Source organism: Ruditapes philippinarum, unplaced genomic scaffold (assembly GCF_026571515.1).
Source record: "Ruditapes philippinarum isolate M1 unplaced genomic scaffold, ASM2657151v2 ctg628_1_1_1_1, whole genome shotgun sequence".
Taxonomy (NCBI): domain Eukaryota; kingdom Metazoa; phylum Mollusca; class Bivalvia; order Venerida; family Veneridae; genus Ruditapes; species Ruditapes philippinarum.
The window spans coordinates 62,566-90,564 of record NW_026857484.1 but is presented as its reverse complement, the minus strand read 5'-3'; the positions used below and the strand labels follow the sequence as shown (position 1 = coordinate 90,564).

At 31.4% G+C, this 27,999-nt stretch overlaps 2 protein-coding genes across 3 annotated transcripts; both read left to right on the top strand.

Moving 5' to 3' along the window:
* Positions 1-1,149: 1,149 nt before the first annotated feature.
* Positions 1,150-22,443, top strand: LOC132749900 (leucine-rich repeat-containing protein 74A-like). 2 transcript variants are annotated; one of them, XM_060739818.1, is made up of 11 exons: positions 1,150-1,523; positions 11,777-12,235; positions 12,608-12,792; positions 13,343-13,450; positions 15,426-15,569; positions 16,888-17,055; positions 17,365-17,559; positions 17,839-17,934; positions 18,461-18,718; positions 20,999-21,078; positions 21,774-22,443. In XM_060739818.1, exons 2-11 carry the CDS (start codon positions 11,848-11,850, stop codon positions 21,937-21,939), a joined length of 1,788 nt encoding a protein of 595 aa, XP_060595801.1. In that variant the 5' UTR covers positions 1,150-1,523; positions 11,777-11,847; the 3' UTR covers positions 21,940-22,443. The 2 variants fall into 2 exon arrangements, with proteins under 2 accessions (XP_060595801.1, XP_060595802.1); XM_060739819.1 differs by lacking the exon at positions 1,150-1,523 and adding an exon at positions 7,390-7,616.
* A 1,703-nt stretch (positions 22,444-24,146) lies between these two features.
* LOC132749899 (mannan endo-1,4-beta-mannosidase-like) lies at positions 24,147-27,966 on the top strand. The gene is made up of 7 exons (XM_060739817.1): positions 24,147-24,300; positions 25,000-25,191; positions 25,748-25,934; positions 26,134-26,373; positions 26,852-27,005; positions 27,244-27,315; positions 27,657-27,966. Exons 1-7 carry the CDS (start codon positions 24,240-24,242, stop codon positions 27,891-27,893), a joined length of 1,143 nt encoding a protein of 380 aa, XP_060595800.1. The 5' UTR covers positions 24,147-24,239; the 3' UTR covers positions 27,894-27,966.
* Positions 27,967-27,999: the final 33 nt, after the last annotated feature.

Below are 27,999 nucleotides of genomic sequence, written 5' to 3'. Positions count from 1 at the left end.
CTATACTTTTGACCGGTGCTCTCTATCTCTTTTGACCTTTACCTTCATATTATACATATATGTACATATGTACATGTTAGTACATATGTACATGTTAACTCTTTCTTTAATTAATTTAAAAGAACTGTAACACACAAATGATATATGTATATACATCTTCGTTTAAATCATTTTACTTAATGATATCATAACTAGGTAAATATATATATTCCTTACATTGAAATCACAGTTTAAAAACACACTTCGATAGTTTTTATATTCAAATATGTATACATTGTATATATTTACATTATAACGAAAAATGAATTTTCAACATTTGGAATACATGCACACATACCGTGCACGTAATTTAAAAAAAGGTCTTTCTTTGGATTAATTTCGTTATATTAAAAAAGAGAGAAAAATGTTATCCTTGAAAAACGCACAAAACGACACAATTGTATTTAGCAGGGTAAGTTCGCAAACGCTATTGGTAACTGTAAGCTACCGTCCACGCTCCTTGGCACCGGCTTAAGTAGTATCAAATTCGAATTTGAAAACATTTGTAGATGTTATAATGACAAATTAGAATCATTTCATAAAAAGTGACGTATGGTCCCTAAATAGAGAATGCGTAACCCTTAAACAGGAAAACGATGGGCCATAGAACTAAAATGAATGGATTTTTGAAAGGAAATCAAAAGTTATGAAACCGGTATATCACAGTCAAAAGAAAAGTTTAAAAAGCAGGAGGATAAAGGTATTTTTAAATCTCCGTTACAAATGTACTGAAAAAAATGTTCAAAATTAAAGCATATGTTTGTTAAATATATTTTTAAGGTCATTGTATCAAATATTAAACCACATAATCGCTCTGAAATAATTTTTTTGCTTTGTTTTTTCGCCCACAAATTTATAATTTTTCTGCTAAGTTTTTTCCGAGGTCACAAATTAATTCTGAACTTTTCTTTTGATTCTTTGACGCAATTATAAATCTTGAAATAAAAATGCTTAAGTAATTATAACAAGAACGAAGTAGATGGATTAATATCACAAACACAGTATTAACAATGTCAATCACAAAGATCAGATTAAAACTTTTTGATCGGAAATTTGAAATAAGATACTTAATCCATTGGATAAAGTCTAAACGGTATGCATTTAACATATAGTTAGCAAAGGTTCTATAACTGGCATTCAAGCCAAATACAATAACTATACAAGCGACGAAATAAAAATGCGCGGACTGTAAGAAATAAGAACTTATTGATGAAATGTTGAACAAAGTGGTAGAATATTGATAAAGATTGTGTCTCCAATCAGCGTTATTTTTCATTCAATTTTGCTTGCTCCAAGTTCTGAAATTTTAAAAGGCAAATATTCGATAGATATTGGATTTTTTGTGTAAACTGAAATATTTAAATATTATCAGTTTTAAAAAGAGCGAGGCTCAGTGAATACGTAACTTGTTTAAACTATTCAGTGGCAAATTTATTTTTGTTAATACTGGATGTTTATGGCTAAATAAGATTACTAACTGAAAGGTATGTTTTATGACTTCTTATTTGTTCAGGTTTCTATCACGTGTTGAATTCTTAAATTTTCGTATAAGTGAAAAAATAATGCGATGGCAAAAAAAAAACAAAAACGTTTTGTGGTGAAATATTGATACATTTGTTAGATCATTAACAATGCGTGAAATAAGTCATCTAAGGCTTATGTAATTAATATGTATATAGTTTACTCAGAATGGCTGGGTGCTAAGACAAGAACTGTCTGTTTTATAAATATCAATTAATCAAATTATCATTTTACTTTATATATATCTGTTAATAATCACCACGTTTACTATTTTACAACTATCGCGATTCATATGATATAACAAACTTTCTTTTTATCAGTTTTAATAAATTTTCTTTTGGTAACACAAATATATGGTTTTAGTACAATAAAGATATTCATGTGGAATAATCTTTAATTTAGTGGATTGTAGAGGGACAGTGTGATAGATTATTACGCGTTGAATAACCGTGTGGATTTTATGAAAGCATACAAAGAAGGTTAATTAGACGAAGAATATAAAAGTAGTACATGCTGAAAATGCTAGTAAAATAGAATCTTTACATTATCATCCTATAATAAAAATAGTATGCTCTAAAAGTGCAACCCAATTTTCTTTCTTAAAGCTTTTGAAATATGTTAAATACATTATTAGACACCGGTTAAAGATACCTTCTTGTAGATAGTATATGAAGGTTATTAGTTCAAAAACGAGATATTTATAATTAAGTGATACATTCAAGGGTTTAGACCGGAATATAACAGGCCATATTGTCAAAATAACCCTAGTTTGTTCTGTTCAAATAATTTCATCTTTATTTACACTTTGCTATATATGAACACGTAATAAGACACTTTTCACAACTGCATTTAATTGTAAAAAGCAGGATTTAAACAAGTTTATGTTTATGTAGAGAGAAGATTTAGATAAAGTGTACCAAAGTTTATCAATCTACACTCTCATGATTCACGAGTGCTTTTGTTTGTAAATTGTCTTTTCATGCCCGACACTTAACTATACACAATGTCTATTTTGATAAGATAGAAAATTTGGATTCTTCGGGCTTTTAAAGCTAAGATAAATTTATTTAAATAATTGAAAAAGCCTTTTTAAATAGCAAAATGTCATGTCGACGAAAAATGGGACTCACTCTGTCATGTTCATTGACATCGCGTTAGTTTATTCTCATTTTTAAGGCTTAAATTTTATGGTATTTTGTTTACTGCATTCCTAATGGTGCCAAATGCAAAAACATCATTACATGTGAGAATTAAACATGTAATAAAACAGTACCTATTTTTGTTAATAACAAGGAACATTAAATCCCAGAAATAAAGGAAAAAATCTCATGTGAGCTTTCATCTACTCATGTGTCCCTTCGTGACAGATAATGGACGGATGGACATTTGGGGTCTCCCCTACTTACTAGTAAAGAAGGACAGCAACAATATGACCTTGACTTATAACCCTCTAAAATCATTTCAATCTTACCAATAACTTACCCGCGCAATCATTTTAATCGATTCAACATCTATAAGCTACCCGTGCAATCATTTCAATCTATAGACGTAAACATTTACTATTTTGTTGATAGAAGTGCATAACAACATTATTTCGATCTGGTCTTTTCATTTTTCTTTCATCTTTTGTCATTATTTCATTTCTTGTATTTTACAGTTTTTTAACATTTCAAAATTGTTAACATTCCATTTACATTAGAATTTTAGAAGTAATTAACATGTCAATAATTTTGTACGATAAACAAAATAACAGCGACATAAATGGAGTACCAGTGTATGCAGACAGGTACAATATTTGTATGAACTCGACTGACAAATATTAACTCTGTCAAATTAGTTATAATAAATGACATTGAAATTGTTTTTCTAATTAACATTGTTTCGGTTATTCCCGGTGATAATTTAGAAAGTATTTGAATAGAAATTAACTTCTTATCTTTAAACTTTAATTTCATTTAGAATTGTTTGTTGACACATGTTTGACAAAAAGCAGCATTATCGAATACTATAGATGGGGGATTCATTTAGTTACCGTATACCAAAGCAATGACCAGTCTTTCGCCCGTTGATCACTTTCCTTTTGAAACCGCTGTTTATAAATTAGTAAAGTTTCAAAGCTTGACAAAACCATTACAGAAATCATGCGAATGAATGAGAAATAAACATATAATGATAGATAATTTTAATGCCTTCGATCATAGAATGAGTACTTCCTTAACATGATTGTCACATCATACGAGTTATTTCTTGCGAAAACGCAGACGACTTTGATCGAAATTGGTTAAAAATACCGGAAGATAGCTGTTATTTAAAGTTTTCATTTAAAAAAAATGTTTATAAATAGCGTTCATTAATTGCTCTTACTGTTTGAAGTTGGCAGTGATGTATTGCTACGTGTAATGGTGTTATCAATTTTAAAGACAGCCGTACATAAGAACTCATTTAAATGTTCAATCGTATCGGCACTGATATCAATTTTCTTTGAGAGGAATCGATGTTAATGTGCGAAATGGTTAAAGGAGGTGTCATATATATCACGGCTTTATAACATGAATTATTCATTATAAACAATAGCCAGTGAGAGGAATTGTGTTAGATACAGGCTAATGTGACCTCAAACAGATTTATGGCGAATCAAGACCAAATTATTTTCGTTTTTTGGCGTTTCCCAACACAAATCCAATACAATACTTGTTAGAATGTAAAAGTAAAATTAGACAAAGATATATCGTTTTTCAGGTATATAAATGGGAAAATAAAAGGTTTGATGTTGAACGGAATAGATAGATTTAACATTACCCATTTTGCACAAGTCTGAAAAATATAGCGTGGTGGAACTGAAAACAAGAAGGCACATACTATGCATTGCATTTGCCATTAGGCTATTATCCGTTGAGTTCGACGTTCGACGATTCTAGCAGTCAAGATTACAACTCACAGATGATCTAATAATAATATTTAAATGATGCCTAAAGTAGATATGAAAGCAACATACTCAATTGTGTCTCTTTAGTACACTAATGTAATCATTTTTGGACGTCCAGGTGTTTCTGTTTCAAAATATATAAATATCAAACACACATCTAATTGTTCGATATCTTAACGTTGCTAACATGACTTGTTATATTTTCAAATCACGTTGCAGATTTTATGATACTGGAATTGCAATACGTTCCATATCAGCACCGGCTGCCAGGACATTCACATACATCTTGCCAATTTATGATTGAAAACTGGCTTTATAAGGCTTTGTTACTAATGCTTTATCTATAAAAATCTGTCATTATAGCATGTACAGTAATTAAAATAAATGTATGCACACTGGCAATTCTTTGAAGTTATAATGTATAGTTTAACACGCACGGAAAATGTCTTAAAATTCTAAATATGCATAAAAACACGTGCCAATTTTATATGAAAGCTACATCTGGCGCAAAAGCATGATAATAAATACTTTAAGAATAAAAAGATGATACCTGTTATATCACATTTCTTTATGAAACATATGTTTACATTATGTTAGTAATTACTGTCGAACTGCCAACATTTTATCATCATAACAAAATATTCGAATATTGAGAATAAATTCCTATGTCATGCAAAAGGATAAGTATTGTATTTTAGACAGACTAAAGTTTATGATGGTTGATATTACTATGACGACTGTTTAGATGAAATACGTATATCATAAATGCTTTATGAAAATATGTATCAACAATTCATGTAGGAGTATATATAATATTTATGACTTAGCTAAAATAAACAAGGCGATGCTTTGAAGATCGTTTAGCACGAGATAATTATTGTGTCTATGGTACTTTTAGTTTCCTACATTGAATAGTTCTATGATAACTTCCGCATGAACAAATCTGCGTATGCTTTTAAATCAAAATTATTCCATTTCATGTTAACTACTGATTTCTGCTAAAGCGGTGCTAGGGGGCAAGGCATGGACGTGAACATGCTAGATCAAACAGAGCCAACAATATTTTAATTTTTCTGTTTTGAGCGTTCTACAGGGACTCTTTTTCCTATATTCTATTTTTGATTTCGTGGTGTGTTGACCAATAACTCATTACATTTATATAGCTGTTAGAAGATGAGTCGACAATTGTAATAGTGAAAATTCTATCTAAATATATTGGAATATCTGTTTTATTCGACAAAATGTCCGTTTGGTGCTATATGATTCAGCTTCTTTAATGGATCAATAGATTCTCCATTGGGCAGAAATCACTTTACGCATTATTATGTCCGAAAACCCTTTCCTTTGAGATTAGTGTGAGTGCGTTCAAGTTGTTGACAACACTGCTTGAAGCATTCATCTTGTTTGAAAAAACATTTTTATCAATCCATTAAATAGCTTGACATCGTGTATTGCGGCTATAAAAGATGTAATTCCGCACTTACAGATTAACATCTGAGCGAAGCTGAGCAGAGTTAGATTTCCAATACCTGAAATAAATGGTGTTGTAATTTGACTTAACGTTAATTAAATCATCGATAAAGTCACAACCAGTCATGTTGATACGCACTCAGATAGTCCATGTTTCTCTAGCTATATTAACATTACCTACAATATCGCCTAAATAGTCGTCATCATGAAACAAGCTCAGTCAAACCGAGTCTGCAACCGTTTTAAATTTGGTCGTTTTGGGCGTTCTTTAGCAATTCCGTTTTGCTGTATTTTGCTTTCATTGTGTAACTGTCCATTGAAAAAATATCACGAATTTCAATATTGTAACATAAAAGTCTAGTGCCATGTCAGGTTACAAGGGAACGCAGAAAAAAACTTGTCGTCTGTATAGGTTAAGTACTAGTATCGGTGGTTTGTGCCAATGATTTTAGTCTCCCAAGGCTTAAGAATAATAAATCTTATAAAGTAGGAAATGAGTTAGATGTACACGTATATGAATTATTTGGACATTGTTCTAAAAGAAAGACGGTGCATTATATATTCAATTGACGTTTGAGAAACGCGTTACAGTACAAATAGAGTTAAACAACGAATATGAATGTTGAAACAATGTAAAATCACAAATGCTGTCATGAACCATTTCTTATATTTATAGTCGCAACAGTGAGTGTTTAGAATTGTGTGGTTCCTGGGAAAAGTTGTCTTCGATTTTGTTATATTTTTTTCTAGTCTTTCGGGATCAATGTTTCTAACAGACTTTTGAAGTACTAAAGGTTTAAGCCGGTGCTGGGGTGGGGGTGTAATGCGCTTTTTTTATTTTTCATGAACATTCTCAAAAAAACATAGTTTTTTGTTGTTGTTTTTTTTACTTTTTTCATTTTCCACTATTCTAGATATTCACATGCGCTTTTTTGGCGTTTAAACGATTCTAATAATTATAAGATGCATTTTATATCTTTTATGAACGGATAAAAAAGAAAATAAAAGAAATCAGAGAAATTGTGATTGCTTTATTCTGATCGTGGTAATTCGTGATAGATAAAGCGGTTCAAAATAGCAAAATATAGATTCACATAATGACACGGGAATCCCATAAAATTACATGTTAAGTAAAATCTTTGTTCAGTCTAAGTTCGACATAAGGACACGAATAAAGAAATATAATAGATTTTCATTCAGGTTAAATTATGATGCATTAAGAATGACACTATTTTACACCTCAGGTACATGACTAAATCATGTATATTTAATCGTCATACAGACTATACTATAATACATTTCTTTTTATAATGTAGCACGTTCTCCTATTATTACTTAGTTTGATATCATTTTTATAATATTTCAAAACCCGTTGACAGTATATTGATTTTGCGACACTGTGAAAGTTTACGTCTTAGGAACAATATGACAGTTTTGTGCGTTTGACAGTTTTACGACAATCACGATAATTTCAGAGTTTATTAACGTGATTTAGTGATAGGAAAATGTTTATTTTAAATCTGCCTTAATGCATGTGGACATTTGATGCCATATATTAAAGCAACACAGGAATTTCTATATTAAATAGTGAAAGAGTAAACTTTTAATACTGTTTCTATAGTCTGAACAATACATTTGAAAATCTGGCTTTTTTTCGCAGGTAATGTATTTTATTATTATTTAATAATTCTAACATTCATTAAAATAGTATATAATTATACACGTTTTATTATATTGTAATCTGCATGTATACGCATTGCAAATTTGAAATATGAATTATTCCTCGAACGGTAATTCGGAAATTAATATGTGTTTGCTATAAAAAAACATTTTAATTGACTTTTTCATTTTTATGATATAAAGCATTTAAATAAATTTTTGAAACCGATTCCAATAGTATAAGGCGTTAAAATTTTATTTTCGTAAAAAAAAATACATGTTTCGAAAATCTGCGTGTTCATAATGTAAACAACTCTAATTGAATTAAAATTGATACATTCTTAAATATATTGAACTGAAATCGAATCGATTAAAATATTAAACTTTTTTTGTAAATCAAGGTTATAGCTACATGTTTTCCATAATCGGCTTTTGTTAAGGTGAAGGGGGATTTAAATGATTGAAATGTAGGGCACAATTCAAACAGATATTCGCCTTAACCTACTGACATGGATTATCCTTTGATCTGTTAATCTCTACTGTGATGTAAAATATATATTTTATCCCAAAAATAAGGTATTTGTAAGTAAACATACTCGATATCATATAATGTATTTATCTAAAAGTTTACCTTAATGTTGATTTGTTTTATTAGTTTCCTAAAAATATTAATTTAGTATACTTAATATAAAATAAACATAAACCTCTGGGACAATTTCATATGGATAAACTATACTATGTTCATCATGTTATTTCCAAAATAAAAAAAGACAATTATTGTTACTATGATTACTAGTAGATAGAATATTTAGAGTACTCATTTTTGAATGTGGACCAGATAAGAATATTGGATCGATGACGAGGCGACTATTTCAATTGTTTGTTTTTCAATGTTTCCGCACACCGGTAATATCCATTAACCAATACAAATATAACTTCAAGTTCATTTAACAATTCAATTTTTTTCAATTCAAATTTTATTGCATTTTCGACAAAACTTTGCCTTTGGCAATACATACAAAACATACATAAATCACTTGAAATATGACATACATTCAATACATTCAATACAAATACACAATGTTCACATAAAATGCAGAAACATATCAAATTTACAATTCTTGCATTGTTTCTAAAACACTAGATCTTAATGCGAATGCTTTATCTAAAAATTTACATAGTTGCAATATTCTACTTTTATTTCCTGATGACATAATAGAATAGAACTTATTTAAAGTTGGAAAAGATACATGTTTTATAAAAGATTTTCTCAGTTCTGAATATAAGGGACAACATAATAAGAAGTGGTATTCTGATTCAACATTTTTATACGGGCATAATTTACACAATCTGTTATTTCTATCAGTTCTCATATATCTACCTGTTTCTATTTCTAAGGAATGAGAACATAATCTAAAACATGATAATTGTTTACGTAAATTGTCATTTTTTACAAAATTAAGATATTCCTCGAAACAAAACTGTGTTTTATATTTCTTATAGTAGTCAAGCTTTGGCATATTATCTATACAGTCATGCCACTGTTGTAAAAATTGATCTCTTATTCTCTGCTTAAATAACATATTATAATTGACATTAACTGCATAGTCATAAATAATGTACGGGAAGCCCATATCAGTAATAACAGAGTGAACGCGTTTAGCCCAGCATTTATCATTCCCATTAATACATTGGTCTAAATAAATATGGTATATAGGCGCCTGCTGGCGCTTAACGATTTTATTCCAAAATTGTAAAGCTCTTTCCTTACATAGAACAGACAAAGGAAATTTACCTAGTTCCCCATAGATAGCACAATTTGGGGTCTGTCTTTTGACACCTAAAACATATTTATAAAATCTTATCTGTAGTTTATCAATATCTTTCAGCTTATATATACCCCAAACCTCTGACCCGTATAATAAGATTGGAGCTACCATTCTTTCAAATAAGTATAATTTTGTTTTAACATCGAATTTAACTCTATCAAAGAGTGCGAGAAGATTGTGGTAAGCTCTTAGACCTTGATCTGATAGTGCTTTCACAGCTTCAACAAAACTACCTGTGTAAGAAAATTTCACTCCTAAATATGTAAAACTATCTACTTTTTCAATCAATTGACCATTTATAAATAAATTAAAATTATGGACTGACTTACGTTTTTCAAATACACATATTTTAGTTTTATTAACATTTATCTTCAAACCCCATTTACATGAATATTCAAAAACATTATCAACTTGTGCCTGCAAGCTTGCAGGGTCAGTTGTAAACAACACAATATCATCCGCAAAAAGTAACAAATATTTAGATAAAAGGTTTAGGTCGTTGTTAGACATTTTGTTAAGATCTATACACTGATCTATATCATTAAGGAATAAAATAAACAGCAAGGGAGATAATGGCTCGCCTTGTTTTAAGCCTAGAGTTACCTCAAAAAAATCAGAAAAATTAGATTTAGAATCAATTTTGACACAAGATAATACAGAAGAGTAAATGGATTTTAACATAGTAACCATTTTACAGCTAACGCCATTTTCAATCAATTTAATCCACAATGCATCTCTTATTACAGTATCAAACGCTTTTTCATAATCTATGAAAATACAATATAGTTTTGATTTGTTGTCAAGTATCTTCTGGATAAGGGAATGTAGAATAAAAATAGCGTCAGCTGTAGATCTAGAATCTCTAAAACCAAACTGAACATCGTTAAAAATTTGTTCTGATTCACACCATTTATTTAACCTATTACGTAGTACTAAGGAAAATATTTTTGCCATACAATTTACTAACGTGATGCCACGGTAATTTGAAGGATTTTCGGGATCACCTTTCTTATAAATAGGTACAATTACCCCTTTACACCATGCTTCTGGGTAAATGCCAGTCTCAAAGATTTTATTGAAAATAGTACACAAATATGGGCTTATAAATATATTAGCATCAATGAAAAAGTCAATAATCAGCTCTCTTATTTCTATTCAACAAAGATATAGTTTTCGACACTTCCTCCACACTGATCAGACAATCTAACTGTTCAATATATAACGGTGCATCACGTGACTGAATAAAATTGTCTGCATTAAAATTACTGTGCTGCAAATTAGAGATATTTGAAAAATGGTTAACAAAACTATCTGAATCTAAGTTGTTTCTATCAGACGGGCTACGTTTGAATTTATTTATGTATTTCCAAAACTTACGCGGTGAGGTTTTTGACATTTGTGACATATTAATTTTTTCTTTAGAGTAAAATATCGCTTTTGCTCGTCTCTTAACCTTTATATATTCCCGTCTACTTGACAAGAATAACAACTTATTATCATTACACTTATTTACATTAAAGGCTCTTTTTTTATTCAGAAAATCTGCTTTAGCATTTCTGCAATTCACATTAAACCAGGCAGCTTTTTTAACCTTTTTACAAGGCTTTTGACAAAATGTTTTCCCAAAGCACTTAAAAGAGATTTCAAAAATTTCGTCGGACAAAGAATTTACACAATTATCAACATCAGTTTCGCCCGACACAAGTTTTTGTGACAAATTGTCAAATATATGCCTTTTTGCCTCCAGGAGATTTAAAAAAGATTCTGTTTCATCGCTGTTCCATATAATTTTTTGTTGTTTTTCAGGTCTGGTATAATTAATATTTAAATCATTTTTGTAGCTTATTGAAAAAGAAATTGGGCAGTGATCAGAAAACTCAGTCATGTCCATAACACATACATCATTTAAAGATGAAAAATTCTCAAACTTTGTTATTAAATAGTCTACTGTACTCTGTGTCGATCTGTTTCTATATTTAGAATGAAAAGTACAATCGCCGGGTTCTAGCCGGCCATTAACAATACGCAGGTTATTTTCTTTACACATTGACAATAATTTGTTTCCAAAAGAGTTCACATGAGTGTCCGTATTTTTACGTGTTGTGGTGCTTTCTTCCACTTCCGGTGGGAGAACTACATACCGGTCCAAGTTTATATTGTCTACGTAACAATGCACAATTTCCATTTGATGTATATCTATTGTTTATCAGAAGTTTTGCAAACGTGAATGTTTATATCTAATCAACATTTTCCGTTATGTTTTTCTATCTTTGATAGAATTTGGTATTTACTTATTTCCGGTTGATTAAAAGCAATTTTGATCTCTTTTCAGAAGCACCGAATAGGAACATGTAGCTCCACATAATTCTCACAGTTTCTTAAGGAACGCAGTAAGTGTAAAGTATGACGTCAACAGGCGACGTATTTCTGTCGGTGAGTTCCCAAGCTCCGCAGTCAGACGAAAGACGGCACAGCATGTTGACACCGGTAATAGAAGACGACGAGGTTGGAACAGACGGACAGCCAACTGACAGACAAGAACCACTATATCCTGAACTTAATATCAGCGAGGACCATAAGAAGATTTTCATGACTGAAAGTAAGCAAACGGAATATGTTCCAAATAAAACTGATAATGATGCCGCGGAAGACGTTGTTGATGGTCCATGTGAACGGTTGAATAGTGACGGTGAAAATTTTGATGAAATATACTCGGACTCTAGTTGTGAAAATTCTGACACAGAATCAAAAGATGGAGATTATGAAACTGATTTAGAATTCGACGAGGAAAGTAAGTTTATATCGTTATTTATCATTTTAGCATGAGATCGAAAACGGCTTCTTTATGAAACAGGTGACTGAGAAGCCGTATAACCAGTTTTTCATTATATTTATTCAAAGTAACTTAAAAAGAAATAAAAAAAACCCACAGAATCACTAATGCTGTGCTTTTAATGTTATATGAAGTAATGACGTATATAATAATAATAATAATAATAATAATACGGGCCTGAAATAATAACAGGGCAAACATTCACTGAATAATATACATAAATATCTCTCAGTATATTAAAAATATGATACAGAAACATTAAACATCCAGTCTTAAGCTATGAATGTCAGATAGCAAGTTTGAATATATAATTATGATTTTGTTTTACAGAATGGCTGTATCCTGAGAGGTTTGACATTGACTTAACGGGGAAAGCAAAATACGTGAAAGTTTGTGAAGACATGGGTATCAGTCCAACAACATATTTTATAAAACACATTCAAGACAGGGAGCTTAAAATGAAGTTCCATGGTCTTGGACCACAAAGAATGAAAGCATTGTCTATTCCTTTACAGGTTTGTTTTCTCAATGGTTTATTTCATTTATATGGATAACGCTTTTTAAAAGTTTCCTATAAGGGCAAGAATGAAGAAAGAATAATTATTTCACAAGTGTATGACAACTTTATTATGGAAAACGTTGTTAAAAAATAAAGGTATGTAACGTTCAAAATAACGATTGAAATTAACAAGGACGCTAATAATTGATATGAGACATTTTGAAATATTGTTGGAAGAAAATCATAAACATGTTGATTTTTTTCAAAGCATGTGTCAAGAACAATTTACTTTTAATTCAAAAATTGTATTTAACTTATATACGTACGGATACATCGCTTTTTATTCCAACACATTTTGTAAAAATAACGGGTATATCTTATAATGATAAGTATAAACTTAAATTTATTTGATAACTATAACGGTTAAAATTATGTTAATGTAAACGGATGTAAACAATGTAACGGAATTTCAAATTGTAAACAAAGCCTATTATTTTCAAGTCAGATCTTTTTGGCGAATTATTTTACAATAACCGGTGTAATGATTATTTTGTATATATTTTTAGATGAACACAAATATTGAGATATTGAACCTAGAAGGCAATGCAATAGATGAGGACGGTGCAATATGTTTAACTAAAGTATTACGAGAAAATTTCTTTATTACAGAACTGGTACGTAAACATTAAACACATTTTTTCCTTCAAATTATCATTTTTCTACATGTCCATAACGAGTTTTCTCAGTACAAAACACTAAACTGCATGCTTGACGAAATTGAAATAATAACATTCTGTAAACAAAGCATATGCATAATCATGATGTACTGTAATTTCATGGTTTTACTTGAATTTCATAGCCGGTAAGTAATCAATCTTAAAATACAAAATCCTTGTTGACCAAACACATATTTAAAATACTGAAATGTATTAATCCATAAATTTTAAACAATGCAGATAAACATATTTCTATCTGTAATTTACAAATATTATGCTTTTCGAATAGCAATTTTCATCATTTCACGTTTTCGGACGGGGCGAGTGCCTTATAACATCACCGAATTAAAGTAAGGGAAAACTCGACACTAATTATATAAGAAACATCTCAAAATGAAAATGTTATAAGAAAATTATCAATGTTTATCTTTAAAATGTTTGAATTAAGAACAAATGATGAATATTCTTTTCGAATAGCAATTTTCATTATTTCACGTTTTCGGACGGGGCGAGTGCCTTATAACATCACCGAATAAAAGTAAGGGAAAACTCGACACTAATTATATAAGAAACATGTATTTCAAAAATAATGCCTACATGGCTTGCTGATAACGTTTTTTATTGTATATTTTTTTCAGAGATACATAACTAACTGGTTTCTTATCTTTCTGTATTAATCAAACCAATATATATATATATAGCAAAATATGTTTATGAAATCTTGCATTCAGTTTTTGTTAACAAAAAATATTTAGCGTTACAAAGCAAAATTCTTTATTATTAAATATAAATTTATCATGGCCTGTCTTTGATATGAGATCTTAATGGTAGTTAACACCTTAGTTATAACATCAACGACAAATAAGTAATAAATTAAAACTCTATAGGGGTTGCCAAACGATTCCCAACTGATTGAAACGTTCAGTAGATTAGAAGAGAATTACCTTAACTTATATATACGACTATTACACAAGATTTAATGATAAGAAATGTATTTGTAATACACAAATATAAGACACCGCGTTTGTTTGGCACGGAATGATTTAAGATATTATCTCCCAGATAGGTTTATATCTATAATTTAGATTTGTTTATATCTGAACCATTTATACGCTGAATTTAAAATTCAAACTTGAATTTTATCTGAATAAATAAAGACACCTGTATTGTATGTTAATAAAGAAAGTGACGTAAATTGCTCAATAGGTTTTTTTTCTATAGCAAAGGGAACATTTTAATTTTACAGAGATAACGCATTGTATGCACTGAAAATTGATTTCGCATCTATATTTGAATATATCAACCGATCTTAAAACTTGCGATGTTTTCCAATATTCTTGTTCAACAATTTTACTACTTTCACGTTTCACAAGCACAAAGGAAGTTACATCGACAAATAGAACGAGAAATAAGATCAGTTATATTAAAAAGAAAGAATACGACCATATAAAAGCAATTATTTTGTTATTATAGTGAGATCACAATTAAATATCACTGTATGAATAATAGAGTGCAAGCCTTTTTACAGATTTATTTTACCATTATTATTCACTGCCTCCTTTGATTGTCAATGAGAGACATTTTTCTTATTGTCTGCGTATAGAATAATAAATACATAATCACTAAAATGCATGGGTGTTAAATGAAAATTCTTGTATAAACCATACATTACATTAGATACAACGAAAGTGCATATATTAATGCTTGACCGAGATATAGCTAATGTAAGCTTGTTTGCATAACACTCGAGCCCGGATCATTGGCTATCCAGTACTGCAGAAAACATGACCATGACCGTCAGTTGAAGTGAACAGGTGACATTAACTTGTGCAATCTCCTGTAGACAATATTTTCAATATTGAAATTCATGGTGCTCTTAAATCCCCGAAAAAAAGCCATAAATGAATTAACGTTATTATAATTTTATTTAAAGGTGCTGGCAGAAAACAATTTGAGAACAGAAGGAGGCAAAGCCATTGCGGAGATGTTGATAAACAACAGAAATCTGTACAGAATTGATCTCACAAATAATGACATAGGAGATGGTGCATCAGAAGTATTTTGTGATGTTATAAATGTAAGTATTGTATAAGTGTACACAAAACAATATGTTCCTTCATCCTTGGAAAACCAAATGCATGGTTATTAGATCTAAGCAAAAGTTTGAAAATACAGGTCAGCTAAAATTGAAAGTACAACACAAGACAATATTAGAAAATGTTATAGTGCAAATTCTATTTGTAGTTGCAAAAAAAAACAACTAAACTCTAAAGCAGTCCTTTTAAAACGCATTGTATGTTTTCTTATTGTTGATTTTCATTGCGTACATTTTTCCAATAATTGACTACAGTTGCAATCTTTGTGGTAAAGATAACAAAACCTACATTACAAATACACATGTTACAAAATCGAATTGCAAAACTAATATTAAAAAATCCATTAAGGTCAACAACTGTCGGTTTGTTTAAAAGACTAAACTGGCTTACTTTTACAGACAGATGTAAATATTATTGAACTATATGCTTGTATTTAAAACTATAAACCAAACAGAATCCAAGTTTTTCTTCAAACGAGAAACGAGAACTATATATACTCTGTGTTGAACTATATACTAGTATATTACGATCTTGCGCGTACCGATTGTATGAAGGATACTTTTTCTAACTACAGTATGAAAATGTGGAAAAATATTAGAAATAAAATCAAGAACCTTACTACAGCCCTCTAAATATAAATGTAAACGTTTTCTAAAGTATAATTCTTAAAATCATTTATCATTCATGATTGTCTGTCGTAGAATGTTTTGTAAAAAATAACTATCAATTTATTTATGTAACCAATTTATTGATGTATGGAAGTAGTGATAGCTTGTATTGTTGTTGTTGCTTTAAACGTTTTTGCTTTCCTTCTTTTTCTTAAATTTTCTTGTTATTGTGATAAATAATTACTTTTTTTCGTCTCTGGAAGGCTATATGAAAATAAGATGTATTTTAGTTTTTCATCAACTTTGTGCACTTATACCTTAACGAAATCAAGATTTTGTTATTATATTATAATATATTATCATTGTATAAACTTATTTCCAGCATTTATCTGTGTTACATAGCAACACATTATTATTGTTTATGGTGCTAAACTATCACTCTTATAACAAACATAGAGAAAAATGTTATCATGTAATTCCTTAGAATAAAAAGATCATGAAATGAAGTTATTCAGTTCAGAGACAATCTATTTTCAATTTGAATGAAAAGATACATGTAATGAGTACATGTTTATAACATGACATTCAGTTTGAATTTCGTACACATGAAGCCTGTTATTGATATCATATTTTATTCTGTGGCAACGTCTTTCTAAACTTAAAATTGATAATTTTAAATATTTTCTTTCAGAACAATAAACTTTTAAAGATAATGTTGCTAGGCAACAACTGTTTTGAGGACGAAGGTGCTAAATTGTTTAAATCTGCTATAGCGGACAATACAACGCTAGAAGTTCTCGATCTAAGCTGGAACAATTTTAAGAATAAAGGAGCCACATTATTGGCAGAAGCGTTACAGGTAAAACTCATTCTTTTATTAGAAAAAGCTGAAAAGGATGACAATCTCTTGAACACAAATTACACTGCATCCTCCGAGTACTGTATTTTATTCATGAACTAGTTTGAAATTTTGATACATCATTTTCATAAATGTCCGATATTTTTTGGTAGGCCTAATATTATAATTGCATCACACTTATTTACATTCGGTTTAAATTATTTGTTAATTAAAAACGAAAAACAAAAATAAAAAACAACAAAAAACAAATGAATGATTAGTTTAAGGTATATGCATTTATTTCATTGTGTTCTTTTTTCCATTCTATAGGAGAATATTGGTTTGAAAAGTTTCAACTTGTCTATGGCCGGATTAGGTAAGGAAGGGGCCGAGGCAATATCAAGAGCATTGCGGGAAAATAGAACACTGCTTGAACTAGATATTAGTCTAAACAGGATAAACATGGAGGGTGCAATCGCCTTGGCTAAAGGGGTGAAAGAAAATGATACCCTTACAGTGCTGAAGGTAAATTATTTAACCTGTAGCTTTACTTTTGCCATGGCCATGCTTTTTTGTTTTGCTTTCTTTCATATGGCACTAGTCCTGGACGAGGCGCACAATAAATATGTAAACAATTTCATTACAGAAATAAAAGTAATTTAACATTTTGTCTCTTTGACAGAACAGTTCACTGTTGATTTTTTAACACCTAATTGTTTAGAACGTCATAATATAAAAAGATATAAAAATTATCAGATCAAACTATTTTGACAACGTAATGATAAGCTTATCTTTTATTTTCAGTGCGGGTCCAACCCTTTTGACCAGGAAGGTGCTATGGAAATATTGCAAGCTGTCGACATGAATGATTCATCAGAATTAAAACTGCTGGATTTCAGTGTAAGTTTATAAAACAAACAGATCAAGTACAATTTTATTTTTCATTAACTCTATAAGGTAAATGGAAAAGTATACAAAAAGTAACGGGAAGTTAAGAGATACGCTCGTTTTATGTTATAGACTTAACCATGTTATCAACTTATTTTAAATTGAATATTTTCTATATCTGTTTCTCTCCATCAAGTTTTGAACATAAACCAAAATTCGTCAATAAAATACCATTTATCTATGAGTCCAACATGCTAGTACCTTCAAGTAATGATTTACATATTTTCTTGAAGTCATGACATGATGAAATTCAATATATAGCGGGATGGATCGCTATAAATCAAATATTACAACTTTAATAGTTCTCCAATTTCCTGGACACGAACTTGAATCATTCACGTGTAATTACAACCTATCAGGATGGGGACATTATTTCTAGCTAATTGCTTTTCAAGTTTTCAGTTATCAGAAATTTAAACACATAATTAGTCTTACAAGTCTGTGTGATCTGTGGTTAATCTATTTATATATTTTCCAGAATATAATGGTGAAAATGAACTTTGCTAAGTTACAATGCAGACTTCAAGATGAAAGAGGAATGAAAATAATAAATGAAGGAGTCATACCAGAATTTGCACGTACAAACAGTGCTCGGCTTACCGCATTCCGGATAGATCCGATTGGAACATTTAAACATAATGCAGGTAGAGCAGACGTTGATCTCGGAGAGCTGCTTGTTCCATACTTAGACGAAGAGTATACTATAGATATAAAGGAATTCAAAACCATTATAAAGGTAACTACTGATTCAATGTCCATAATAACATTCCAGCAGACTTCTGGTTCAATATAGAGAATGTTTTTGTAGCAGGGAAACAGTCCAATTATTTGAAATACATTGCTCGAAGTCATGAACATTAGTTATAACAATATTCTTATTGACACACAGAGAGTCTATTATGAAATGTAAAGCTATGCTAAATGTGTGTCGCAACAAAACTCAATCAAATAAATACTCTTTTCAGGCTACATGACTTTTTTTTAGCTTTATTAACCTTTTCTGCGTATTCTAGTGCAACAAGATAACATTCTGTACTGGTAATTTCAAGTAAACAAGATATGTTTGTAAAACATGTATGCCCCCTATCAGCAGCCAATTAGTCATGTGATGAGGTTATTATGCATGACTTCTGACCCAGTGATCAAACAATTAATAAGGGTTATCAAGTATCTACTGGTCATGACCTTGACCCCTTGACCAAAAACTCAATAGGGGTCATCTGCTGGTCACGACCAATTATCATACAAAGTTTGAAGTTCCTAGGCCTAAGCGTTTTTAGTTAATTGATCAGAAACCGTTTTTTACCTACAAGGTCAATGTGACCTTGACCTTTGACCCCTTGACCCCAAAAACAATAGGGTCATCTGCTGGTCATGACCAATCACCATGCCAAGTTTGAAGTTCCTAGGCCAAAGGGTTCTTTTATTATTGATCCGAAACCGTTTAAACATACAAGGTCAATGTGACCTTGACCTTTGACCCCAAAATCAATAGGGGTCATCTGCTGATCATGACCAATCACCATGCCCAGTTTGAAGTTCCTAGGCCGAAGCGTTCTTTAGTTATTGATCAGAAACCATTTTTACTTACAAGGTCAATGTGACCTTGACCTTTGACCCCTGATCCCAAAATCAATAGGGGTAATCTGCTGGTCATGACAAATCACCATACCAAGTTTGAAGTTCCTAGGCCTAAGGGTTCTTAAGTTATTGATCAGAAACCGTTTTTACTTACAAGGTCAATGTGACCTTGACCTTTGACCCCTTGACCCAAAACTCAATAGGGGTCATCTGCTGGTCACGACCAATCATCATACAAAGTTTGAAGTTCCTAGGCCTAAGAGTTTTTAGTTAATTGATCGGAAACCGTTTTTACCTACAAGGTCACTGTGGCTTGACCTTTGACCCTTGACCCCAAAATCAATAGGTCATCTGCTGGTCTTGACCAATCACCATACCAAGTTTGAAGTTCCTAGGCCTAAGGGTTCTTAAGTTATTGATCGGAAAGCTTTTTTACCTACAAGGTCAATGTGACCTTGACCTTTGACCCCTTAACCCCAAAATCAATAGGGGTCATCTGCTGGTCATGACCAATCACCATACCAAGTTTGAAGTTCCTAGGCCTAAGGGTTCTTGAGTTATTGATCGGAAACCGTTTTTGCTTACAAGGTCAATGTGACCTTGACCTTTGACCCCTTGACCCCAAAATCAATAGGGGTCATCTACTGATCATGACCAATCACCATATCAAGTTTGAAGTCCCTAGGCCTAAGGGTTCTTTTGTTATTGATCGGAAACCGTTTTTACCCAAGAGGTCAATGTGACCTTGACCTTTGACCCCTTAACCCCAAAATCAATAGGGGTCATCTGCTGGTCATGACCAATCACCATACCAAGTTTGAAGTTCCAAGGCCTAAGGGTTCTTTTGTTATTGATCGGAAACCGTTTTCACCCAAGAGGTCAATGTGACCTTGACCTTTGACCCCTTAACCCCAAAATCAATAGGGGTCATCTGCTGGTCATGACCAATCACCATACAAAGTTTGAAGTTCCTAGGCCTTAAGGTTCTTTAGTTATTGATCGGAAACCATTTTTGCTTACAAGGTCAATGTGACCTTGACCTTTGACCCCTTGACCCCAAAATCAATAGGGGTCATCTACTGATCATGACCAAACACCATACCAAGTTTGAAGTTCCTAGACCTTAAGGTTCTTTAGTTATTGATCGGAAACCGTTTTTGCTTACAAGGTCAATGTGACCTTGACCTTTGACCCCTTGACCCCAAAATCAATAGGGGTCATCTACTGGTCATGACCAATCACCATACCAAGTTTGAAGTTCCTAGGCCTAAGGGTTCTTTAGTTATCACTCGGAAACCATTTGGTCTACGGACCGACGGACCGACGGACCGACAGACCGACGGACCGACAAGTGCAAAGCAATATACCCCCTTTTCTTCGAAATGGGGGCATAATTAAGTAATGTTACAATAATATTTCTTTTGTATAATTGCAGAACACCAAGATTGACTTATCATCGGAACAAATAAATATTATTGCCCTACGACTTGCCCTGGACGGCAGGGTGCAATGCAGGTGAGTCACTTTCTAAAACCAAGCTCAAATCTGAATCTCAAATGACAGGAGTAGCTCATGCCGATTTATAATATCAAGTAGAGTCTGTTAAGGGTAAAAATATGAATTAGTGTTTGTTAATCAAAATAACATAATATGCAAAGAGTATTTACAAATTACAGTATTATCTGTTGTAGTGATCATTACATGTAATAGTTTCTACAAAAAATATCCTGTAAGCGACTTAAAATCACATTAAAACGTAAAAAATGTATTTTTGCGACCTCACTATATCCACAATGACTTGTCCTTTTTATTTACTAAAATTACGTTTACCTTTTTCTCGTATGTGTCTTTTGTAAAATAACCTTTTATATAATACTAGAGAATACAAATTTTGAAAGCCTGTTCTAAATAACTTTCATAGTATAATTTGCTATATCAAATTGAATAAAGTATTCGATTAAACATTTCGGTCTTATCTTGATGTATCTAATTACTATTGATTGAAAATAGCTTTATAGAATGGCGTCTCAAATTTTCGTTTACAATAATCGATATTGATCAGCACTTGTTATTGATGGTTATCTTACGTAAGGAAAATAAGAAATAAATTACCTCTAGGATTTAGAGATATTAATTTTGACATGGCAAATACCTTTTTTCATAATAAGATATGTAAAAAAGGTTAACGCAATCTTGATTTTCTTTTTTAGGACATTATTTGACATTAAAGAAGGGGACAGTGAAAGCAGCAATGAGAACAGCCGGGTACAATCCCCCGTCAATACCGACAGGTCCGAATCAGAGGGGAGGGGATCAAGAACAAACAATAAAATGCTGGCGCCAAAATTTGTGAAAAATCACGTGGTGTCTACTTAAAGTTTACTATTCGCCTATTTCATCATTAGTTACGAAAGAAATGGTGACCTTGTACCGCAGAAAAAGTGGAACGTTTGCTCCAAATGAACAACTGCCGAGCTGAAGGTGTTCTCCATACAACTTTATCTTTTTCACGGAATATTTTGCAACCATTAAAGACATTTGGAGACAGTCTCATATTAAAAAGATTTATTATAAACCCATAATATGCAACCATTGAAGACATTTTGAGACAGCCTCATATTAAACTGTTTTATTATTAATGCATTTAAATGTAATGATGTTTTGAAGTATTTGGACGTAAAATGCAATGTACGTTACACAAGAAATCAGTCGACTGACGTCATTGTAGAATAGTAAATTGTTAGTTGTGCTACCTATGTAGTGAAAGGACAAACAGCTTACATAATTATCTAAGTGTGAAATCATGCCATTTACATAAAGAGTGCTTTCAACCATATTACTTTTTGTATCATTATGACAAATAAACATAAACATGTGTAAGGACTTAATCTTTACTTGATATCCCTAGAGGATTAGGAAAAAAACAACGAAAAGCTTCCGTTAAAGCTATAATAAATAAACTTTAAGGTAATACCACGTCATGACGTAAACAGAGACAAAGAATTTACTGAAATGCCCTTTATATAATCATAATGTACTGAATTACATTATAAAACATAAATATGAGACTATTTTAAGTCCTTTCATGATGTGAACTATAATCCAACCACATTTGCGGTTTATAAATCATTGAAAATAAATGTTTTGGTTCTGTTTTATAGAGGTGTATAGCTTATATAAAGTAAAACGACGCCAAAATAGCTTAACAGATGAAAAATATATTAAAAGATCTGTAGCGTGATATTAAACGGACATTGAGTTAAAGCGTTTTAAGCTATGTATTCTTTACTACTTCGGTTCCGTTGCGACTATCCTCACATCTTTAGTGTCTTTACTCATGATGAAAACATTATAATACTACTAGTTGCGACTTTACTCAAGTATGCACGGCAAGATATCCTACAAACCGAGCAGTGACGCACATAAAGAACTAAAAAATCTACCATATTGACAAGAATTGAGATGGTTTATTATTTGCTTATACGAGAAATATTCCAGATATTCCAGAACAACCAATATAGTTACACTACGATTCTTTTATCCCCATCTCGTGGCTACAAAATCTATTATCCACATTGTATATATTTCTGAAATGTGTTTAAAAACTGTTAAAACTGGGAAAATATATATCCTCATTAAATGTTTTGTTTAAGAATACAAGAGTTTCAAGAGTTTATTACAAAATACAATTAAGCATTTAACACAATCAAATAGTCAATGTCAATACGTTACACTGTATTTTTGGCAATCAGGAAACGTTAACTAAGAATATAATCTAATATTTTCACTCAACATGATAAAATGCCACATATTTTCACTCGCCGTCCCGGCTCGTGAAAATATGTGGCATTTTATCATGTTTCGTGAAAATATATTCCATATTTCACTCAAACGAAAAAATATCCTCTTATTATAACTTTGTGACACAAGAAATCAACATGTCTCGAATTATATTACTGGGAAATAAATACTTATGACAACCAATTGAAATATATATTATAAACAGTGTTACAGCGTTTGGAACAAACATTGATTAATTGTAAAGAGAAGTGTTTCGTACATCACATGCTTTAAAGATATACATTGATAAGTTTCTTATTTCTATGTCATTTCCTAAATGTATTAATGCAATACATTTATATATATTTGGTCTTTTCCAAAAGTATTTTTTATAAATTTTTTTTTCGTAATTCACCATATAGCAAACATTCTAAAATGAGGTAAAATTCATTTTATAAAATAAAACATTTTCTACATTTCCTATCATCAAAAGGTATAGCACTAGATTTATTCCACCTACAGTTTAAACCTCAAGTCTATGTGAAGAAACTCTAATCCGGGACAGTGCAATTCTAAATTATTCAATATCAATACATTTCAAGTTTTTTGAAATCTAAAATCTGCAAATAAAACATAAGAACGAGCTCTCTGTGAGTCATTTAATTCTGAAAACCAACTTTGATCAATCACATCATTTACTCTTTGTTTTACTAAACTAATAAATTCATATATCAAATTATTTCTGACATGGTTCAAATCTAGTGGAATGAGATAATTTCACATATAACCAACGTTGACAAGGCACGTTGTAAAGGTATCTGATAAGAGAAAACTTGCATAACTGTCTATAATTTTAAATAAAATTTGGGCATTAACTGGGATACTAAATCGCAGACATGGTGGACACAAGGCATGTTTTTCCTGTTGCCATTGCACTGATTTCTTTAATGTTTAATTGTAAGTACATGTATATTGCGTTGAATGGGGAGTAACTTAATATTGAAATAATGACAGAAATGAAGTTCCTCTCTCAATCTGTAATTTTTGTTTATTCAAAATTATATTATTGTATAACTTACAATAAGGTTATATATACTGTAAGATGCTATTTTCTTCTTCGGAAAGCTCCTGCTCAATTAAACCTTTGATTATTTGTACATTATTATGCAATGCTAATAAATACAATAGTGTTTAAATCGATATCATTTGTTCATGTATGACCAAGGAGAAATACTTGTACTTGTCTAAAGTTCAGTAGAACAAGCGAAAGGCAATGCGAATAATAACTTATAAGTGGTATTTCAAATCACTTTGACACTGCAAAAGTTTTATAGCGACTTTCCAGCTTTGCTTTTGAAAGAAGACTGCATATGCCCCTCAGAAGACCCAAAATAGATAGGCGATATAATGTGAACATTGAATTACTCATACCTGTATTTTTATCTTAAACCGTTTCATACATGAAAGTATTTCATCTATTGAGTTAACGACAGTTTACATGTAACCATAATATTTTTTCTCTTTAATCTTATTGTTATTCATTATAACAGACAGCGACATTAATGCATCAGAAACAGTGAATAGCCTACTAAGGAACAGGGAAAAGTTTTGAATAACAACATAGTAATTGCTATATGACAATCTTTATTTTCGAAGGCTGTGATGCTGGAAGGCTTCATGTGCAGGGAACGAATTTAGTAAAAGATGGACAACGTGTCTTTTTATCAGGAACTAACTTAGCCTGGGTCCATTATGGATATGATTTTGGTAACAACCAATATAGTGGGGTTAAAACGCAGTTCGAACAATACCTCAGTCAGATCCATGCTTCAGGTGGCAACTCCATTAGTGCGTATTATTCTTATTTCTTTCTATTTCAATGCATTTTTTTGACTATGGTTTAGTTTAGGGCCGGAGGAATACTTTTAAAAGAGTCGTTACATGAAGATAAGATAAAAAAATACTTTCAAATATATCTACATTAAATTCTTTTCTATCATTTATGATTCTGGTGTTATTGGTGCTTTAGTTTTAAATCTATGTTTGCGCAAAGGACGCATGGTCTAGTGCTTACACTAACCGACTACAATTTTAGAGCTTTAGGTGCTCGACCCTTGTTACACTAACTAAATCACTAACAGTCTTTCGGATGAGGCATGAAGCCTACTTCCTATAGCTATGTACTGATTCTTTACTTACATTTTTAAACGCTGAAGACATCAAGGTTATTAATTTCTATAATGAATAATCTCTAATCTTTTGCACTAATACATGATTAAATACGCGACTCATCGCGCACATAAAGTTTTCAGAAGGCGTCTATAATCGTAGTTGCGAATAAAAACTAAACAATTCTTAAACTATTGATTTTTTAAAGTCAACCATACTTTAATTTTGCTTCAAGGGGTATGGCTTCACATTGAAGGAGAATCTTCACCTCACTTTACCAGTCAAGGATATGTGGACAAGACAGACGCAGCCGGAAGTTTAATTAATGACATGAGGAGCTTTCTAACTTCTGCCAAACATTTCAATGTTTTTGTCTTCTTCGTCTTGTGGAATGGCGCAAAGAAACAAAATACACATTACAGGTTTACAAAAGGAGATCTAGTAATGAATATATGTAGCATAAACGTTTTCCCTCCGGAAGAGTAACCTAATTTTCTCGTTTTTTACGAATAGATAGAAATAACCCTAATATATTATTACAAGTAACATAAAAAAGGTTTTTAATCATAAGTACGTGTTTTATACTTGTCTGGTACATACATTATGTTTGCTTTGTTTAAGACTGGATGGCCTAATAAGAGATTCAAACAAACTACAAAGTTACATCGACCATTGTTTAAAGCCAATGGTGAATGCTCTAAAGAATGAACCAGCTCTCGGAGGATGGGAGATAATAAACGAACCAGAGGGAGAACTTACACCGGATCACCATAGCAACAACCCTTGTCAAGATACAACTCATCTTCACAATAGTGGCGCAGGATGGGAGGGCCACTTGTATTCTGCTGCTCAAATTCAGAAGTAAAATTTAGTTGCAAATTATGCGATATCATATATCTTTAAAACTGTACGTATGCCTCCCGATGAGTCAAAATATTTTAAGAAAATCAAAATTGAGAAAATTCAAATTCAAGTAATAATTAATATTCAATGTGCGATTAATGACTGATTTTTAAGAATTACAAATAGCATGTGTTTGTAATGCTCGCAAATATGTGTTGGTAATGATGGCAAATACGTTATGTTTACAAAGACTCATAATACTAGTATATATCTTGTTTGTAATGATTATAAATAGCCTGTATTTGTTAAGATTGCATAAATCATGTCTACAAGACATGTTAATGTTGTATTTATTATATGTTTGTAAAACATGACAGCTCAAATATCTTACGATTATAATATATGTATTGTTGTAAAAATTATATGACAACATACTACTGGTAAATATCATATGTTCATCTATATGGTGGAAAAAATAAAAATATATATTTGTTAGGTTTGTGAACTGGCAAGCAGATGCTATACGATCCACCGATCCGGGCGCCTTGGTAACCCTTGGTGTATGGAATCCCAAATCAAATACCGACAAATTTGGATTCAGAAACCTATATTCTGACCACTGTCTTACATCAGCAGGAGGGAAAGCGCATGTGCGTTCTCTTATATGATAATCAAACTTATACAAGGCGAACAAGAACTTCAGGAATAGAAACTATACCAAAATAATCTTTAGAATACTAAATAGTTTTGCTGAAAACATTCAGTTGACACTTCAATTAAATAAAGAATTACTGTAGGACATCAAACGATATATCAAATAAGGAAAAGCAAATCATTGGAATCAACAATTTAAGAAATAGACTAAATGTAAAACATTATTTTTTTCAGGGGACCCTTTCATTTTACCAGATGCATACATATACTTTCAGTGGTCACTTTGACGGATATTCTCCATTTCAGGTAAATTGATTTTGCAATGTTGAAACACCTGGGTTACTAGCTTTTTCATTTAATTCCTTTCAATTTAAAGAAAAAAGTTTTGTAAGGGTAGCCTTAACTCAGGTATTGCGAGTTAGAGCGCTACTTGGACCAGAACCATGCTTCCTAATAAATTGTATGGCAACAGCATTAACTAAATCCAGGGCGCGGACTCGAATCTGTTCTTTTAAGTTGCAAGAATTTGTTTCGCAATAAAGATTAACTAACTTCACAATAAAAGTTCCCAGATGAAGCAAAATTGATTTTTAGCAGTAATGAAATAAAATACATGTATTGCAACTTGTGGTCACTTACCATTGCAGCACCATGCTAGCGAGTTCGGACTGAATAAACCTCTTGTAATTGGTGAATTCCGCCAAGAAAGTGGCACTAATCCAATAACAGATATGTATAACTACGCCTACTACTACGGATACTCCGGTGCGTGGGGATGGGCTGCATCAGATAGTAACCAATGGAGTCTTATCAAAAAAGGAATGGCATGGCTAAGAGGGCGGAACGATCAACAGAAAGGGGGACTTATTAATGTTCACGTGTAACTATTCGACCAATAAATGTGCAAAAAATTGCAAAGTTATTTGTTCTTTTTGTAACAATAAATAAGCAACATGTCCAGTTCTGATATTTATAACAAGATATGTTTAT

Excerpts from the sequence above, each read along its gene's own strand:
- LOC132749900 (XM_060739818.1), top strand. The coding sequence starts at position 11,848 with ATGACGTCAACAGGCGACGTATTTCTGTCGGTGAGTTCCCAAGCTCCG. Across the intron at positions 12,236-12,607 it reads TTTAGAATTCGACGAGGAAA|AATGGCTGTATCCTGAGAGG; the intron begins GTAAGTTTATAT and ends TTTGTTTTACAG. Across the intron at positions 21,079-21,773 it reads GACGGCAGGGTGCAATGCAG|GACATTATTTGACATTAAAG; the intron begins GTGAGTCACTTT and ends TTTCTTTTTTAG.
- LOC132749899 (XM_060739817.1), top strand. The coding sequence starts at position 24,240 with ATGGTGGACACAAGGCATGTTTTTCCTGTTGCCATTGCACTGATTTCT. Across the intron at positions 25,192-25,747 it reads TTCAGGTGGCAACTCCATTA|GGGTATGGCTTCACATTGAA; the intron begins GTGCGTATTATT and ends TTTTGCTTCAAG. Across the intron at positions 25,935-26,133 it reads AAACAAAATACACATTACAG|ACTGGATGGCCTAATAAGAG; the intron begins GTTTACAAAAGG and ends GCTTTGTTTAAG.